This window comes from Ostrea edulis, chromosome 1 (assembly GCF_947568905.1).
Source record: "Ostrea edulis chromosome 1, xbOstEdul1.1, whole genome shotgun sequence".
NCBI lineage: Eukaryota > Metazoa > Mollusca > Bivalvia > Ostreida > Ostreidae > Ostrea > Ostrea edulis.
Window position 1 is genome coordinate 89326424 of NC_079164.1, and position 21145 is coordinate 89347568.

The window sequence follows — 21145 nt, forward strand, 5'->3', positions numbered from 1 at the left end:
TCAACAGTGTATCAAATCAAAGTACATACAAGACGCCAAAATGCGCTCAACTCAACAGTTGTATTTTCCCCATTAACGTAAAACAATTCCACTCTCTACCCCTCTTTAAACCCCGACATCTTTGATCTCGAATCTACACTGTATGTGGGTGGTTTCATATTTTGATAAGTCAAGAAGTTACTACATGTATATGGAATCTTACAACCATTCCTTTGTGGCTCAGCATGCTGAAAATACCTCGAAGTTTATACTGGCTAATCATAACAGGAAGTAAAGGAAGTAAAGGTCAATTGCTGTATTTGAAACCTTATTGCACATTTGCAGGCTGAAAACAATCATTCTCTTCCACGGAACTTCCATTTAGGATTTCCTGTCGCAGATTGTTTGGTCGCATTTCCGTTTGTGTGTGTGTTTGTGTCCTTACAAGTAGAATATTCCCATAGAGTTTCTTTCCTTGTGACAAAAAAAAGATGGAAGCACTTTTATTTAAAGTCCTTTTATGCACATATCCTAACGGATGCAGTGTGTGTTCAAAAATCACCCTTGACAACGCCTCTATTATAGTAACAGGCGTGGACTGGACACAGTGTGTCGATACAAGAGAGTACAACATGATCGTAAAGAACTCCGCCAACAATGTGCTCTATCAAAACAGTACATCGTGCTGTAAAGGAAACATCACAATCTACTTTGATGTCGATGGTAAGGTCAATGTTTAGAATACTATATCATTAGTGACATTGTTAAGGGAATATGATGTTTCAGCCACCAGAGAAGCACTATATTCATCGAGCCCGAAGGGCGATATTGATATGGTACTTAGAGGATAGCGTGAACATCGTATTGACAGAGAAACGTCGATGAATGTTTTATTATGATTGAATATTGATAAAATTGAAACTGGTTGCCAGAGCCGACGATACCTGGTTGGCCATCTTTGTATACAGAATCAATGCGAAACGTAGTTGATTGATTGTATATTGTTTAACGTCCCGATCGAGAATTTCTCACTCATATGGAGATGTCACCATTGCCGGTGAAGGGCTGCAAAATTGAGGCCTATGTCCGCCGCTTACGACCTTTGAGCAGGGAGGGAGCTTTATCGTGCCACGGCACGGGGCCTCGGATTTTGCAGTCTCATCCGAAGGATCGCCCCATTTAATCGCCTCTTACGACAAGCAAGGGGGGTACTGAGGACTTATTCTAACATAGATCCCCACGGGACGAAAACATAGTTGAAAGTGATTAGAGACGCGATTTATTTTGTTTATTATATGATTGAATAATTCAAAACATTGAAACCGGCGAGTAGAAACATATCAAACAATAGATAACAGGCCATCTTTAGATCGGTTGTAATATTACGACAGTTCAACAATTATTTTTCCAGTTCACGCGAAGTCACACTTTCTTACAGCGAGAATGTAAAACTGAGTCGAACATGAGTAGAGAGTACAGGAGACGGGAATTTTCGCTACACGACCAAATTATGATAACCAACAGTGCACGTGTGACAATATGCTTTCATTTACATATTTCATCAGTGATACTAGCGGCCTTTCATGTATATGTACATTATCTTTTCATTATGGATCCGGACATAAGCACTTTCAGCCATCATATCGGTGTTGATGTTTCTTGTACTACATGAATATCATTAAAACATACAATAGTTTCCGATGTGATCATTCAAGTCTCTTTACAAATTGTTTTGATTTGAAAATTCGCAATTTAATTTTGATCAGATGTTGAAAGTCAAATATTGAATTGACCTTGAAGGCACGTTTGGGTAAAATAACATTCTGTTGTTTCAGTCTAGTTGATAGATCTCAGCCAATCAGAAAGCTTGGAATTATTCAATCAGATAGTAAAATCTTTTCATTTTATATCCATATTCATCTTTTACAATCCTTATACCAATCTATTATTTGATATCAACACACAATTTTAAAATATCTTTTCTTGTTATAATATTCTTTAAATTGTGTATAAAAATCTTTAAAATGAAAAAGTGAAAAATTTAGAGTTGGGCAAACACGGACCCCAAATGACACCCAATGTGGTATCAGGTGCAATTCAGTCCCCGGGGATAGGGTGGGGCCACAATAAGGGATCAAAGTGTTAGATGCTGATATATAGAGAAAAAACCTTCAGAAATATCTCTAGAACTATTTAAGCTAGGGCTTTCATATTTTGTAAATACATTTTGTACGAAAAGACCTTTCATGTGATGCAATGGTGTGTGTGATTTTGACCTGGAAGTTTGACCTACTTTTCATAAAAATATCTCCTTAACTATTTAAGGGACTAGTTCACGTTTTTTTTTTTTTTTCATTTTCAAAGTTAAAAATTAATAATGTAGCTCATTTAATGTTGACAACCAAAATTTGGACCGTCTGAATGCAAGGATTAGAGCAATATTTTAGCTTTGATTTTGTGTTATGTAAACAATGCCTCTAGTCTTTTTATGTAAACAAACCAGTGAAACGTTTTTTGTTTGTTTTGATGTTTTCTGCCACACTCAACAATTTTTCAGTTATATGATGGCGCCCAGTTTTTATTGGTAGAAGAGAGAACCCAGATACAATGAACCTGGGAAGAGACCACCGACCTTCCGAAAGTAAACTGGGAAACTTTCTCACTTACCAGTGCGAGCGGGATTCGAACCCGCGCCGGCAGAGGTAAGAGGCCGTGTGATTTTGAGCGCAATGCTCTAACCACTTGGCTACGCCCCCCCCCCCCCCCCCCCCCCGTGAAACGTTAGTTTTGTAATTCAAAGCATCTTTATATAATACAATTACAAATTATAACTTTTTAATGACACATTTTACCTAAAGAATACTTGAGATGTGATATAATAATAAACTTGGATCAATATCCATTTATTTTTGAAAACCCCGTGAATAACACACCTCAATTTTAGTTTCCAAAACAAATAATTAACTTTATATAATGAACTTCTGTCATGATGAATAACCTCAATTTTTTGTGAAACCTTCTAAATATATTAGACTGTAAATTTTGATCATTTAATGTGAAAAACAAAATTTGGAGGAAAATCGTGAATCAGTCCCTTTAAGATAGAGCTTTCATGTTTTGTATATATATAGATTTCTTATGGTTATGTCTTTCGTATCATACCATGATCTATGACCTTGTGACCTTTGTCTTATCCAGAACAGCAAGATCATGTTAGTCATATTGGTATGCATTTCTGTGTTTCGTGAATTTATCGTCAGTGATGTTGTGATCCTTTAGGTTTGGATAAAAAATGTTCATGGTAATAAAGATTAATAAAACAATCTTTTTTTTTTAAATCACTAATAAAACAATCTTTTTTTAAAATCAAAATAGCTGAACGATGACAGGACCAAGATAATTCAGGTGAGCGATGTGGCCCATGGCCTCTTGCTTTTCGATGTTTTTCCCAAAGTGCCCGTTTTGGTTGTTTACATTAGAGTATTATGTTTAGTAAAGAACGATATGGTGGAACGTTTGGAGATCGTTAAAAATCAAAACGTTCAACAAATGTTGTTTTAAAATTAAATAGAAAATATTAATCTCAATTTTCTTTGAAAAGGAAACAATACAACTTTGTTTTTCTTTCTCAAAATCAAAACAAAAGATAAAAAGAGAAGCTAGTCAATACAAAAACTTCATAAATATGATATATCACAATACTTTACCGAAATTTCTATCGCGTTACACGACCAAATTTACCACTGCAGATAACCATTTTTTTTTCTATTCCTAACGTTATTTAGAAGAAACAACCAGATATGATTTGACGGGGCTGGAAACCAGTGTTATGACGTATACTACAAGTATAACCACCAGCTTTTTCGTCACAGGCTCCAAGATGGCTGCTGAAGAGACAACCTCATCGAAAACCGCTGCCATCAATCCCATTGGTATTGCTGTCATAATCGTCTCGTCTGTTGCAGTGATCATCATTGTGGCTTTCCTCATTTTGTCTTGTGTCACGAAAAAATGTCAGAACGAATAAAGTAATATGTGATGTTAGTCTTTTGATATATGTTAAAATCAGTTAGAGAAAACAACGACACCAGACAAACCAGTCTTGATTGAAAGTAGTATTTTCATGTATACAAACCCCAACGTCATTATTTAAACCATTGTGAACATTCCATGTTTCTTTATACAACTGTATCCTCTCAAAAATCCAAAAGATCGTAAGTACAAAAAACGAGATTAACTGGTGGTGGCTATTTGGCTCACGTGACTTGAAATGGCGGTGGTGTATCTCTGTTCTGGGCTTTGAAAATGTTGGTGATTCTGATGAAAAGAGAAGTTATGTAGTGTAATGTTCTGTGTGTATAGTATTAAATTAATATCAGTTTAAACTACACTTGTTAGCAATTATCTGTGGAATCATCAGTTTGTTTAATGTAAAGTATGTAAAACTTATACGGTACCAATTTTGATGCACCAGATGCGCATTTCGACAAATAATGTCTCTTCAGTGATGCTCAACCGAAATGTTTGAAATCCGAAATAACTACAAGTTTTAGAGCTACATATAGCCAAAAACAGCGTGCCAAACAAGTGGAGCCAATTCGTCCAAGGATAAGAGCTATGCATGAGGGAGATAATCCTTAATTTTGAAATGAATTTCTAAATTTTATAACAGCAATTAAATATACATCCGTATTTTCAAGCTAGTAACGAAGTACTTAGCTACTGGGCTGTAGAGACCCTCGGAAACTAACAGTCCACCAGCAGAGGCCTCGACCGAGGGGTCATAATGTAAAACTTATACGGTACCAATTTTGATGCACCAGATGCGCATTTCGACAAATAATGTCCTTCAATGATGCTCAACCGAAATGTTTGAAATCGATTATATCATTCCACAAACTGTTTACAATTTTAACATTTTTTGTGCATGCTGGATCGATACCAATGCAATATCTCAACATATTTCCTTAATTATTTTTATCCATATTTTATGTATTTATACATGTACATGTAGTACGATCCAATCAGAGTTTATTCATCCAATTGTTTTTATTCCCTCGCCACAAAATGGTCGGAGCATATATTTTTACCCTTGTCCGTCCTTCCGCAAAACCCATTTCCCCGGACTTTTTCTAAACGCCTTAAGATATTGAATTGATTTTTTTTTTTGTATGCAGGTGTATATTGGCGAGTTAGAGTTTCGTTCCGGTTCATTAATTTTTGATGAAGTTGTGCTCATTTAACATAAAAAAAAAAATACTGTTACGACCAGTTTTCCAGACTTTTCTTAACGCCTGGAGATAATGAACTGATCTTTTGTATTCAGATGTATATTGATGAGTTTACAGACTGAGTTTGAGTTTGGTTCCGGTTCGTTGATTTTTGATGGTGTTCTGCCTCTTTAAAGAAGTCAACTCCTTAGCTTTAGAGCACAACTGCGCAAGATGCTACTACTGAGTATTTACAGGTTCAATACTGATCTAATTGGTGCAAAAATATTACACATCTATTACTGAACCCTATACAGTTGACAAAAAATGTGTCAATTCAAATTTTGAATGGGTTTTGCAGGGACTATATTTTGTGCCGGAAGGATTGATTGATCAAAATTTCTAAATCTAAGCGATGTTACAGTTTCATCCAACATATTTTCTATTTTTACGTGTATTTCAGTTTTATAATTTATGATACAAGTTGTTGAGATTTGGAACTAGTTCAAATGTTGTAATTTATTAATTTGGTTGATATCCAAACATAACACCGGTTTTTAGAAAAGTCTAAATTCATTTATCATGAATTATTTTCGTATCTCAAGTGCAAAAAGGTCATTACTTATTTCCATTACTACTATTAAACTTGTTTTTATTTGTGTTGGAAGACATGATTATGTATCTATTTTATGTAATGATTGATTTGTGTTGTTTATATTGTGTTGACACCAACAGAAAAATCAAGTTGAAATTAATAAATTTTAAGTGCAAAAAGGTCATGTATAGAACACTGTAGCTCAATAAACGGACTAAATACCTTGATATATTGAATTGATTTTTTGTGTGCAGTTGTATATTGATGAGTTACAGATCGAGCCCTGTTCGTTGATTTTTGATGGAGTTGTGCCCCTTTAACGCAGAAAACTTTATTTTCATGGCTGTTAAAACATGTAAAGGATTTTTATTGAGTTCTTCATTGCATTAAACCTAGGTAACATACAACCGGAATACCACATTCAGTGCTATACTTCGATGAATTTCCTACATTTGACTTTACTGCAGGCGGGGGCATTCGTGTCGTGCCGAAACATCAAGTTGTATTTCTTTAATATACTTTTATGTGTTCATTTTTCTTTGATCACATTAATGTGCAATCGTCCTGTGTTGTAATGTTGTTGTTTTTTTTAAAAATCTTTTTAGCTCACCTGAGCTGAAAGCTCAAGTGAGCTTTTCTGATCGCCTGTTGTCCGTCTGTCTGTAAACTTTGTACATTTTCGACTTCTTCTCCAGAACCACTGGGCCAATTTCAACCAAACCTGCCATAAAGCATCCTTGAGTGAAGGACTTGCAAGTTTGTTAAAATGTATGGACATACGCTCTCCAAAGGGAAGACAATCACAAAAATGCAAAAATAGGGTGGATCATTTAAAAATCTTCGCAAGAACCATTGGGCCAGAAAAGCTGAGATTTATAATCATGAAAGCTTCCTGACATAGTGCGAATTCAAGTTTGTTAAAATTATAACCCCCGGGGTAGTTTGGGACCACAATTGGGGATGAAAGTTTTACATGCAAATACATAGGAAAAATCTTTACAAACCTTCTTCACAAGAACAACTGGGCCAGGAAAGAAGAAATTTACATGAAAGCTTCCTGATATTGTGCAAATTAAAGTTTGTAATAATCATAACCCCCGGGGGTAGGATGGGGACACAGGGGATCAAAGTTTTACTTATAAATAAATGATAAGGAAACTCTTTTTAAAAATCTTCTTCTTAAGATCCACTGGGCTAAGAAATTACAAATTAACATGAAAGGCTGAAAGCTTCCTGACATGATGGCAGATTCAAGATTGTTAAAATTATGCCCCTAGGGGTAGGATGGGGCCACAATAGAGGATCAAAATTTTACATAATAATACATAGAGAAAAAAATATTTAAAAATCTAAGGAACCATTCGACCAAGAAAGTTTACAATTACATGTACATGAAAGCTTCCTGACATACATATAGTGCACATTCAAGTTTGTAAAAATATGGTCCCTGGGGGCTAGGATGGGGCTACAATAGGGGATCAAAGTTTTACATGCAATTACATAGGAAAATATCTTAAGATCTTCTTCTCAATAACCACTGAACCAGGAAGGTAAAAAAAAATACTTGAAAAGCTTCCTGACATAGTGCAGATTCAATTTTGTTGAAATCATGGCCCCAGGGGTAAAATGTGGCGACAATTGGGGATCAAAGTTTTACATTAATTATATCGTGGAAATCATTAAAAATCTTCCGGACATAATGCAGATTGAAGTTTGTAAAAATGATGGTACCCGGGATTAGGTTGGTGCCACAATGGGGAGCAAAGTTTTACATGCAAATATATAGTGAAAATCTTTAAATACGGGCCAAGGTGACTCAGGTAAGCGATGTGGCCCATAGGCCTCTTGTTTCGTTACGACAAGTTTAAACAACCACAATTTATGTCTTCCTACTTGGATGCATTCTATATGTAGCATATGTTCATTTCTATTTTCTTCATCCAATACTGAAATATTGGAAAATGGGCAATACTCTTACTCAAAACCGCGCTGGAATAGGAAATTTTCATTTTGATGGTAGACATTAAAGTAAAACAAATTATGATTTTGAAATGAATTATGATTTTTGAAGTCTCCATTTAGAGTTTCAAACAGGTTCATTTTAATTGCATGTCCTATAGCAGTAATGTTTTGCTGAATTTTTTTGTTGTCTTTAATTTTATTTCTTTTTTCACTACTATTCGGGGATATTAAAATCAGCCCCGTGTCGACATTTAAAAATGTTTTGGGTGTTATTCACTTGAATATAAGAAGCCATTATTTAGACACAAAATCATGTTTATGTCTTATCTTGTGTGGTACCTTAATGTAAATGAATCCCATCTGGGGGGCCCAACTTACTGATAAAATTGACCAATGAGATTGTGTGATGTATCATTACTGATAAAATTGACCAATGAGATTGTGTGATGTATCACATGTCCTGTTTCATTGATGTAAGCGGAGCGTTACTTGATAACATGTTTTGATCGAAGCTATAAATGAATCCAAATTCAATTGTACATGTAGCTTTGATCAAACCATGTTATCAAGTGACGCTAAAACAGATCAGCTACTAAAGGAGCACAGTTAATGCCCATAGGGTTTCTAAAAGATTGCTGGAAGATGTGCAGGCATGTTCACGAAACTTTCCTAGGATACGTCTTAAGATATAACTTAGGGGAAAAGTTAGGAAGATCCTAAGATCAACTTGGGACATGTCTTAGGGTATATCTCGACGATCTTAAGTTTAGAACGTCCTAACTACTGAGGAACATATTTATACACATTATATTCGTGACTTATTTCCTAGTAAATGATTATTAAAATCTAGACGTATACAGCCAGAGAAAAGACAGATATTATTTATATGAATAATTTTGATATAGATACCGTAAATTCAATATAATTATGTTATAAACTTAAATTTTTTAAATATTATTACTTTTTAAATAAAGTAGTAAAAACAAATGGATCTTGTGATACTTTCTATACATCGCGTGTGTTTAATATACTAGTATATCATATTATTAGTATATCTTTTTTTTTCTTAAATGAATGCATGCAATGCAAAACCACTTAGCCATGCAATACCTATGTACTGAAACGGTTGAGAGTTACGCCCCTTTGTTAAATGATGTATCTCCCTTTGAATATGTAATTAAATCAGTGTAAATATTGTAATTGATATGTGTATTGATTAAATAGAGTTAACAAGAATTGATATTATAAAACAGAAAGACAAACTAAAATAGAAAAACATGTTGTGAATAGTCAGGAAGGCTTTTGTTTTCGTCCTAATTACATTATGATATGGAAGATCTTATAGCCTGTTGATACGGATATGCAGAGACATATATATAGGGAGCAGCCACTTCTAATTGTTGTTAATGGAAATTTATGGTAGTCCCATGTAAGGTAAATACTATAACAAAATGTTTAAGTGTGAGGATATGTTTGGCATGGTGATTGGATAAATTCCGAGCAATTAACAGAGGCATCTTGGGCAAGTGTCTTACTGATAAATTGTGTATGCAAGTGGCAAGCACAAGTTGTTGCAGGCAAGTGGTATATGCAACTGGCAAAGGAAAGTGACCATAAACAGGTGGCATAAGCAAGTGGCAAGCACATGTTGTTGCAGGCAGGTGGCATATGTAACTGGCAGATACAAATGGTGAAGGCCAGTGACTACAAACAGGCATAGCTCTGACAAGTGGCAAGTGCCAGTTGTGCATAGGGGTTAAACATTAAACACCAGTCAGGTGTAAAGAATATTTGTACTACATTGATCATTGTTCATTAAAACTCGGGTGAACCGGGTATGAGCCTAGACACTCTGTAAACACCCGGCACGTTACAGTACCATTAGTTTAAAATTCGAACCAATATACCTTGACTTTCATGTACTCCTGTCAAGGTCATAGATAAAAATAATTGAACAGTCCTTTTTCAAACACAAGTCAAATTGGTCTGAATTTGATTTGTGGATTGTGCGGATTAGTGTATCATCTTGGGTAAGAAGAACACAAAGTTTTCCATTGGGACAAATTCAAGTTCTACTGGTTATTCAAGCCGTTGCAAATGCAACGAAAAAGAGGGCGTGGGGAGTATTTTTGGGTAGATAGATGCAAGGTGAAGATAACGAACAGTGATCAAATTCATAACTCCTATAAGCAATACAAAATAGATAGTTGGGCAAACACGGACCCCTGGACACACCAGAGGTAGGATCAGGTGCCTAGGAGGAGTAAGCATCTACTGTTGACCGGTCACACCCGCCGTGAGCCCTATATCCAGATCAGGTAAACGGAGTTATCCGCAGTCAAAATCAGTGTGCCAAGAACGGCTTAACAATCGGTATGAAACACGTCAGACAGCATTTGCCCAATGCGAGGTTGTACTGACGAAGTAGATCGTTATAACGACCATAGAATTTGCGAAATGCTGACTTTAATCGAGACTGTTGAAACCCCTGTACTATCAACTTGTTAGTCAGTAGCTTACCTCGATTTAAAAACTGACTATACGCAGAACAAGCTCTTGCATATCGAATCAGTTGAGATGTATAAACACCATATGCAGGTGATAATGGAATATTGCTACATAAATATGGGAAGTTGACGATGGAGAAGCTGACATCATCCCGTTTGTCATACAGTTGAGTTGTCAGTTTGCCGTTAATGGCTGCTTTCAATAAAATATCTAAATATGAAATAGAAGTGGACGACTCTGTGGTGTCCTTTATTTCGAGCTCACAGGGATATATCAAATCGACATATGAATGAAAGCTATCATTGTTAATAGACAAAATGTCATCGATATATCTAAAAGTTGAATTGAAGGCCACAGCGAGAGATTTGTTTCTTCTCACGTAGAAGTTTTTGAATAAATTCTGCTTCATATGAATATGAAAACAGGTCAGCTAACAAAGGAGCACAATTCGTGCCCATGGGAATTCCAACAGACTGTTGGAAGACCTGATCACCAAAGACCACGAAGATATTGTCAATGAGGAACTCTAGCATATTTTTTATTTCAACTTCAGAGTACTTCTGCGTGGAATCAGAGTGGTGTTTAACAAGTAAGTTTTTGAATGACTGATCACTAGATATGAATATTTCCGTTTTTGTTGAAGAAGCAACTGTCTATAATGTCAAAAAGTCTAGTCTTTAATTTATCGTGAGGAATGGTCGTGTATAGTGTTGAAAAGTCGTAGGTTTTAGTGTTATTGATTTGGGAAAAAATCTGCGATTTCAAGTTTACTAAAAGTTCTTTAGAATTTTTTAGAATCCACATTTGATTAACACCACTTCTGGCATATGTAGTCGCACAGTAAGTTTGAAGTTTCTCCTTCACAGCTGTTCAAATTTTCGTGAGGAGCAAAGATAGGGGCTTGGTAGAGCACTTACTGGATCCAGCAATGTATCTTTGTTTGTAAGGGTTTTTATATAGTTTAGAAATCCAGTATAGGTACGGTAACTCATATTCATTCGACCCATTGACTGGAATATTAAATGTGTCTAAAACTGAAGCATGGTCTTAAGAATTTCATCTTTTGAAAGGGCAGTTGGAGTAGAAGTATGATTACCAAAAGTGGAATGTAATTTATCCATTCACTCACAGACTTTGAATGAGATTAGAAAGAAATCGTCTTCCTATCCTAGTGACATTAAGAAGAGTGATTGATTGTATCTTGCTTAACGTCTTGCTCGAGAATTTTTCACTCATTAAGAAGTCATCCCAAAAGCGCAGGGAGGCTATGAAAATCGTGACAGTCTGTGCGTACTCATGATAGCATCGTCGTTTATGTAATCTATCGAGTTGTCAATGTCTCTAAATATCGTTTCACAGTTTCTGGGAGCTCTTCGCTTCAAATTCAATGGATGTCGCTATGTTTATACACACTTCGAATGATCTTAGGACAAGGGTTATGCTGTCGTAACGATAGGACGAACTTACGACAAGGCCTAAATTTAGGAAAGCTTCGAGAAACATCCTGAAGACTACATGTAAGTAAGGGATATCCTAAGACATACTGTATATACGACACGTTTCGTGCTATAGCTTCATGAACACACCTGCTTATTACCAAGACTACGTAAATATAGGCAATGAGGAACTCCAGCATCTTTTTAATATCAACTTCAGAGTACTTGAGCGTGGAATCAAAGTGCTGTTTAAGAAATTATATTTTGGGACGACTGATCACAAAACACAAGTATTTTTACGTTCCATTTATATTGAAGCTATAGCTATGATGTACCCAAAAGTGTGGAAAAGTCATAAGTTTTGACGTTGGAAAAGTTTTGTGATTTCAAATTTAATAAAAGTTCTTTGGAATATTTTAGAATCCACATTTGATGTACACCACTTCTCGCATATGTTATGAAACAATACGTTTCATGTTTCTTCTTCACCCCAGTTAATATGTTGCTGAGGAGCATAGATAGCTTGATAGAGCATTTACTGGATCCAACACTGTATCCCTGTAAGGGTTTTTGTAAAGTCTTACAAAAGTAAAACAAAGTTAAAAGTTTGTACATATGCATCAATTGAATACCTAGTATATTTTACTGTGAAAATGCAAAACATTTAAATCCAGTTACAGCAGAAAGATAAGAAAAGTCAACAACGAATTTTTAAACAAAAATATTTAATTTCAATACCAGAATTTCAAAATATGATATTTGATTTTTTTGCTTGTCTTTCGTGTTTTCACTTGATAAAGGAAAGCAGTATACCTACTATATATATTGTAAACAGAGTTTGCTTCATTTTAAAATATTAAAGATTAACACACACACACATACAATACCGTGGGGATCCGAGTTAGAATTGGCCCTCAGCACCCCTTGCTTGTCGTGAGAGGCGGCTAAATGGGACGGTCCTTCGGATGAGACCGCAAAAACCGAGGCCCCTTGTCACAGCAGGTGTGGCACGATAAAGATCCCTCCCTGCTCAATGGTCATAAGCGCCGAGCATAAACCTAAATTTTGCAGCCCTTCACCGGCATATGAGTGAAATATTTTCGAGAGGAACGTTGAACAATATTCAGTCAATCGATCACAAACACATACACAGTATGTTGGTCTGTAGACCAAATCTTGTCCACTCAATACCTAAAGAATAATTTGATTGAAAGTTACCAAATTTGGTGCACTGTTTGTCCCTCTAAAGTATATGACCCTATTGTTTTTAAGGTCACAAGGTCAAGGAGAAAACTGGACATAGTAAGATGTTATTTTCTGTTCAATATCTTGAGAACACTTTGCTTTGCAGATATCATATTCAGAACACTGGTTTTACCTAAGGTCCCAAGGAGTAGATGCCCTATATCCATTTTGAGATAACAATGTCAAAAGTCAAGGGTCACATTGGACATGATAAGTATTGTCTGCTCAATATCTTGAGAACCATTTCCTTGGCATACATCACACTTGATACACGGGTGCCTCCTAAAGAGTAGGTGGCCTCCATTGGTTTTGAGATCGCAAGGTTAAAGGTAATGATTCTAATGAATGGTTCTTTGGAAATGTCTGCTCAGTGTTGTGAGAGATCAAATTCATTATGGTTGCCCCTGACTAGCAGATAACCCATAATGTTCACTATCACTGCACAAATTACATGTATGAATGAAAAGTAGATTCTTTTCAATATTCTGACACTGGGAGGCATATATGTCTGTCAAACTTTTCTTGTTTCTATAAATATTGAATGACCATAAAAGCAGGATATGGATAAACCTTAATTGATGTAAAACATTTCCCTGATAACAGGAAGAACTACAGTGTAAGTGTTATTTCATGTTAACATTTGTATGTAATGAAGTGTCAGAGAGTGACAGCCATTATGAAAACACTGTGAATCACATCTAATATGAACCTTTTAAATCGGGCACCTGGTGCAAATCCGATGATTCTGGGAATTATAAGACGCTACGGTGTCAGACATAATTCAGTCATCCAGACCCGTTAACATACATTCTTGCATCATCATCCGATCAAAAAAGAAACAAATGAATCAAAGGTTTCAAGGGCCCTCAGAGTCGACTCGTCCACAATTTCCAACAAGGTTATATACAGCATCATCTTATGAACTTTAATTCTTAGTCTTTAAAGGAACAGAATATGCATACATAAGCATTATGCTTAACTCGGTATCTGTGGAACTTCAAGGCCACAAACTAGGAATACAACACATCGACTTGAGGAATGTACCCATAAGTGTGAACTTCAAGTGTCAACGGTCAGTATCCATGGTATAAGCCCCTCCCTAGTCCCTCCCCCCCGGTTCCGACGCCTATAGGTTTTATATTTGTAAACAAAGTGAATCATTTATCAGTTGTTTTCATTAAATGACAGACAACCTTGAATGTAACATATTTAAATTTTTTATGTAATAGACCAATCGGGCTATTTTTCCATAATTTTTAATAGGCCAGACCATAAAACCAGTAGCCTGAGCCATGGGCTAGATTTGAATTTTACATTATTTCCACAAGCACTTGTTTCGTATCTGATCACCCCCTTCTTTTTCTCTCCACAAGATAGCTAACTCAATTTCAAAACTCCTATATTTTTGTTAAAAATGTATCATTAATCAACATTACCGGGGATATTTTGATATAGTTTAATTTGAGATACTTTTCTTTTGTCAAAAAATTTGTTCCAGTTGTCCTCTGTCGAGCCTCTTTATTACAATATAACCACTCATTTTGTCTGTTTAAAGCAGAGAAAGAAACACTATCTTTTTATTTCATAGTCTAGCTGTTAGAGGTTATTTATAAACCTTGTTGGTCACATATAGATTCCTTGTACATATATGTAAATATACGCTTCCTAGACTCTAAATTTTTAGAGGCTGTAGAAGTATTCTTGCACTTCATTTTTTTCTCAAATAGAGGGGAAACAACTGAAAATCCCATGATACAGTTAATTACACTAAAAAAGAGTAACAATTCCATTTTTAGTGTAACAATTGCCCTGTTAGGGATTGTGTCCAACCTTTTAAACAGTCGTAGTGATCAACCATCGGAATATTTTTTCATGATTGATTATCAGTATAATCGGACGCACTATAATTGATTAATAATCGATTAATTTCAAGTATTAAATTTGTTATTGAATGAAGAATGAATTGGTAAAGAATTTGGGGTGATTTCTGAAATGCATTTTTGATGTATTTTTTATCATTGGATTCATTTATCAAATTAATACTTATGAATTAGTTACATTCACAGAAAATAAATCAAAATATCTTCCTTGCACAAAATATAATAATTTACCTCGGACTTCGAAAGGCCGGGAAAATAATAGCTCCGAGGGAATGTCACATAAACTGGTCCTCCAATATGATTCTATAGTCTGTTTCCCAAAAGATTCGATGTAGTGCGCGCCCTCTGTCGTCATAATGGTAAAACAACGAACAAATGTTGAAATGCAGTAAACGAATGAGCAAATTCGAATGTCGAACTATCATCGGACGGATTACCAACATTTTTTACTGTAACTCGCAACTGCAATGTGCAAATGCTCAAATACGGATGGCGAAGATCTAATTTCAAATTTACATTGAATAAATAATGCATTCACTTGTTACGCATCTACACAGACATTACATTCCTTTACATCTTACGCCATTCAAATAACGAATATACCGTTATGTACTACAAATGTCAAGATAACGATTAACATTTTTCTATTTTACATTGAACCAATGGCGCATTTAGGAACAACAAATACATAATTACAAAGATAGAATATTGAACTCTTTGGCTCTCCATAGGTACCGTAGCTAGATGGTACATTCATTCTATCCTCTTAAACAGAATCCAGTAAGGGCGATATCAGAGCGACAATGCTGATCACTCTATATACTAGTTCATATGTTGATGATGTTATGTGAATTCAGTATCATAAAACTAAATGAAAGGGTTTATGAAATTTTCATCTACTAAACCATTTAAAAATTTAATTACACGTCATGCGATTGAAGTTATGCGTCAGTATGGTCAACCTGTTCATCAAACTGCAGAAGAAAACATGGATTGCTCTTAATTTACGTTTCAATTGCAGTGTGTGTATGGGTAAGAATCTCTAATTTGGTCCAAAGCTTCCAAGGGCCGTGTTTCGAGTTCCTCCGGAACACCCGGTAATTTTCGTATTTAGCCACGCCGGTCTCGTGATTTGAACAAATTGTTCCTCAGGGGTACTTCCGGTTAATTTTGTTTACACTGGTAACAAAATTTGTCTTTGACCAAATATAGATTTTGCGGCACAAATTGTCGCAAATCAGATAAAGGAAAGCAAGGGATACATATTTACTTGGGAAGATGTCAAAGTTTACCTTTTCCCAAACCCGGGAAAAGCGTTCACGCAGAGGAAACGTTGGCGTCATTTGTGTAGAAAACTACGAGCAGCCGAAATCCAGTGCGATTATTACATTCCGTGAAAGTTGAACCAACAAAAAAACAACATTGTATTAGCCAGTTTGCTTATATCAACTTTTAGGAAAACCAAGAGGTTTGTACTGACTCTTGAAAATATAATATAGACTCTGCAACATCTTGTCAATCTTAAGAATAGGTATACCTGTACCCTCATCCACATCTGAGCAGTGTATTTTACAACGGTGTTCATGCGACATTAAATACATGATAAAGCATCATATATTAGAGAATTTCAATTATGAACTCATGGTTCAGGCTCATAAAAATTATGAAATATATAATATCTGCCAATTAAATAGAATACGAGAACACCAGATAATCTATCCCAACGGATCTATACTAGAATTTGCATAATCATTTATCCAACCTCCATACCGATGGTTCATTCACTGCAAAATTTTAAATTATATCAACGAACTTTTATTTATCTTTGCTCCAACTTTTAATACCAATCAAGCACAGGCAATTGCATCGCTTGGGGTCGAATTTACTACTAAAGATTACTCCTTAATAGTAAATTCGAACACAAGTGATGCTTATTGCCTGTGCAATCAAAGTACTTAGCATGTACATCAGAAATGTACATTTCCACTCAAACCACTTGTGTACAAGAATGGAACCAGCTGAACATGGGCCAGGTTATATATTATGTATTTGCTCTCCTACCCCTTTGATTGAGTACTGTTTAAGGAAATATGCTATTGAGTATATATTTAAAAAAGGAAATAACAAAGAACAACAATTTTCATTCATATTTTATTCAACATATATACATGTATATATACATGTTAATAACAATGGCTGATCTGCATATAATGACTGCTAGTTATTGGCTGGTATGCAGTGAAAGGGAGCTAAAAAGGAGTAAAAAGTTAATTTCAGCCAGGTGGGAATTCATTTCTTCTTTTTTGTGTGTTATACATACTGTATCTAATTCTTTTCTTTTGCTGCTTCAAATCTTGTGTATGTGAAAATTTTCAGTCTAATATTTTGGCAATGTTATAGGTAGTATGGCTGAAATAAACCAGTGTTCAGGAATGTCCAGTAATGGCATGACATCATGAGAGTGTGGCATACAGACATTCACATGATTAATGATGAAACTAAAGACCTCAAGTGAAAGGCATGGAAAATTATCCAGTTCCCATATACCTGAAAAAGAGGAGGGATGCCACAATATTTATAATAGATTTTTGTCAATTTGAGAAGCAAAGATGTTTTTAAAAAAATGCAGAAATTATAATTTATGTATTTGTTAAAAATACTGTTAACTGCACATACATGTATATTTTTTTAAACTTATCTAGAAATATATGAAGTAATTCATATTAAAACTGTGAATGTATGAGTTATCATGACTTTTATCAATAAAGCTTACCATATTTATTGTACATATATCTAATTTCCCTTATACATTCATTGTAGTCATATGGGAGCTTGCTTGCATTTAGAGTTCTGACATCAATCTAAAAAATATGCATATTTCATCACAAGAGTCATTTGAGCACTTAACATATATCATGTATAAACATAGTTAAACAACTTTAAAATCTACCCAACATGTTTTAAACGAACACAAAAGGTTCTTTTTTTTTCCTTGTTTCAATTTAGTTCATAGATATTAAAGTCAATTCACCTTTTCCAAATTTTGATGCATATGATGGATTTCCTCTGTATTGCTATATCTATCAGGGCCAGCACAATCTCTATATTTAGCTATATATTTTATAAAGCTATTTCAAATAGCTTCATTAAGATATTTTCGATTAAATATCTTAAGTGGAATGGCACATGACAATATACATGTACTTTGAACTAACAACAACACTATTCTAGTTATAGATCATATGCCATTTTAAGAATTTTCATGAAAAGAGAATGTATTTTGTATTGATAACTGTCCACTACCTTGTGTGTGTCGAAGCTTAGATAAGTATATGATGACTTTACAATATGGAATCTAATTGCCAATATATCATTCTATTGATCCTCAACGGTGAAGATTGGTTAAATGTTGCTTAACAACTTAATAATCCTAAACATTTGACAATTTTGAATCAAAATTCTTCCTAAGGTACATAGTTTAATAAGCATTTATTGTTTACAGTGTGTTGTTTTGAGTACAAGGATGAAATATTTTCACTTAGAAATTCAATTCTTATGCTTTAGAAATATATTTGATAGAAGATTTGAAATAGTTATACATGTATCAAACTATTTCAATTAGCTTTATATAGCTAATTCAATTAGATTTAAAAAAAAAACCCTATAGCTTGATTAAGCATATATACATGGCTAATTATACTAGAGATTGTGCTGGTCCAGTCTATGAGCACATAATTGAAATGATGTTGCTGAAAGGAATAATATTACCTTAATCATGATCAGATATATATTTTGTATAAATATGAGCAGTAATCACAAATACCTACTGGATTGTGAAAAGTCAATAAAATGACTACAATAATCAATAGTCATACTAAAAAATCTTCCAATTACATGAGTACTGTACTGGACCTAATGAGTAATGTCTGCTTTATGAAGCAGTGCACATTGTGTTTTGTTTAATCATATATAAAATGTCGTCATAATTTTCATTTTACCTGTTTGACAGGTTTCACTGAGTCTAATACGTTCTTTTCCTTTCCCCCTTCGGTTACTAGATAGCTGGGCCTTGTGCGAGTTACACGACAACATTGCATCGTCTTCTGTTCTTGACGAAGTCTTTCGTTGTATTTCGTAGATCAATAGTAGCTTATCAAACGCTCATAAACATTTATGTACTGCATACACCCCAAACTATTACATGCGTATTTCAATTTCATGATGATCGATAAAATTAAGGCTATATGTACCCTATTAGGTCTAATACACGAAGTGTCGACTGTTGGTAGACAAAGGTAAACAACAATAAACCGGAAGTAACCCTGTGGAACATTTTTGAAGTGGCCTGGCTAAACACAGAATAAACACTGTGTTCCGGAGGAACTCGAAACACGGCTATTGATGAAAATCAAAGTACTGAAAACGACTAAGCTGGCTTCATAAATTCTGTTTGAAATGTTAATGAGGAACAACAGGATAAGTTCGTCCACTTCTGCTTCATACTTAGATATTCTATTGAAAGTAGACATTAACGGCAAACTGACAACTCAAATGTATGACAAACGGGATGATTTCAGCTTCTCCATCGTCAACTTTCCATATTTATGCAGCAATATTCCATTATCATCTGCATATGGTGTTTATATGTCTCAACTGATTCGATACACAAGAGCTTGTTCTGTGTATAGCCAGTTTTTAAATCGAGACAAGCTACTGACAAACAAGTCGATGATACAGGGGTTTCAACAGTCTCGATTGAAGTCAGCATTTCGCAAATTTTATGGTCGTTATAACGATCAAGTTCGTCAATACAACCTATCATTGGGTCAAATGCTGTCTGACGTGTTTCATACCGATTGTTAGGCCGTTCTTGACACACTGATTTTGATTATGGATAACTCTGTTTACCTGATCAGGATATAGGGCTCACGGCGGGTGGGACCGGTCAACAGGGGATGCTTACCCCTCCTAGGCACCTGATCCCACCTCTGATGTGTCCAGGGGTCCGTGCTTGCCCAACTATGTATTTTGTATTGCTTATAGGAGTTATGAGATTGATCACTGTTCATTATATCGCAGCTAGATTAATAACTATTAATACATTTTCTGTAAGGAATGCAGCTATGAATGGGAAATAATGTCCTGAAACTGTTAATCATGTATATGTCATTATAATAATTTTGGCCCCACCCGGGAACGAAAACCCTACCCCTGGGATCAAGGAATTTACAATTTTTGTAAAGGACTACCTGTTCCTTGTAAATATCTAATTAGTCTGAATATTTAGTGTCAATAGTATTAAAGAGGATGCTATCGAAATGCATTACACATAAACATTATATATTAGTTTGGTCCCATTCTAGAGTCAGAACCTCTATCCCAAAGATCAAATTTACAATTTTGGAAAAGGCCTTCCTGTTCTACACAGCTATGCAATTAATTTTTCTTACAGATTATAAGAGAAGACAATTGATGAAGTTATCGAGAGTGAAAAGTGTTCAATTGTTAACACGTGATTTACGCTGACCAAATGCAATAGAAGTGAATGGAAACTTTCAAGCCTATCATTCACAACAACTACATATCTAATAATTAACTTACTACTGTGATCTAGTTTGATAGTGCATGACACATTTTTAGAATACAACTAAAATGAAACTAATCTATAGTTCGATCCATTTGTCAAGCAAAAAAGAAGAGAATAATTAAACAAACAACTGAACCAAAAAATACACATATCAATATACCAGGTACATGTACATGTAGCAAGTGCCACAGATATTCATGTCAACACACACCAACATAATAATAAAGGGGTATGACACACTTTACACCCCTTTCCAGAAACCATTTAGATATGCGAAAGTACTGCAATATGTATCTTTATGACTTGTACTACAGAGAAGTACAATCCTCACCGAGGCCGCCAGCAGTGTGCTGTATCAAAGCATTGTGTCACAGATACTACATAGATGTTACCGGCAAACTAACAAACTAACAACTCAACTATAGGATAAAACAGGATGACTTCAGCTTCTTCATCGTCAATTTCCCATTTCTATGTAGCAATATTCTATTGTTACCTGCACATGGTGATTATGTCTTTCAACTAATTCAATACGCAAAAGCTTGTTCTGTGTATGATCAGTTTTAAAATCGAGGCAGGCTATTGACAAATACGTTGATGTTACAGGGGTATCAACAGTCTTGTTTAAAGTCTGCATTTTGCAAATTCTATGGTTGTTATAACAAGTTTAATTTACCAATACAACCTGCCATTGGGTCAAATGCTGTCTGACGCGTTTCACACCAATTGTTAGGCCGTTCTTT

General features: G+C 35.0%; 2 protein-coding genes and 1 long non-coding RNA gene across 4 annotated transcripts; 2 read left to right on the plus strand and 1 right to left on the minus strand.

The window, feature by feature from the left end:
- Positions 1–419: 419 nt before the first annotated feature.
- On the plus strand, positions 420–4023 carry LOC130054652 (uncharacterized). 2 transcript variants are annotated; one of them, XM_056165058.1, is made up of 2 exons: positions 420–702; positions 3765–4023. In XM_056165058.1, the coding sequence occupies exons 1-2, from the start codon at positions 471–473 to the stop codon at positions 4004–4006; spliced, it is 474 nt and encodes a 157-aa protein (XP_056021033.1). In that variant the 5' UTR covers positions 420–470; the 3' UTR covers positions 4007–4023. The 2 variants fall into 2 exon arrangements, with proteins under 2 accessions (XP_056021033.1, XP_056021036.1); XM_056165061.1 differs by having other exon boundaries at positions 3852–4023.
- A 12925-nt stretch (positions 4024–16948) lies between these two features.
- LOC130054656 (uncharacterized) lies at positions 16949–19146 on the minus strand. The gene is made up of 3 exons (XM_056165081.1): positions 18814–19146; positions 17589–17676; positions 16949–17362 (listed from the first exon to the last, which is right to left on the minus strand). Exons 1-3 carry the CDS (start codon positions 18910–18912, stop codon positions 17193–17195), a joined length of 357 nt encoding a protein of 118 aa, XP_056021056.1. The 5' UTR covers positions 18913–19146; the 3' UTR covers positions 16949–17192.
- On the plus strand, positions 16962–17607 carry LOC130054657 (uncharacterized). Its single transcript, XR_008802984.1, has 2 exons — positions 16962–17096; positions 17216–17607. It is a non-coding gene; the product is annotated as an uncharacterized LOC130054657 (long non-coding RNA).
- Positions 19147–21145: the final 1999 nt, after the last annotated feature.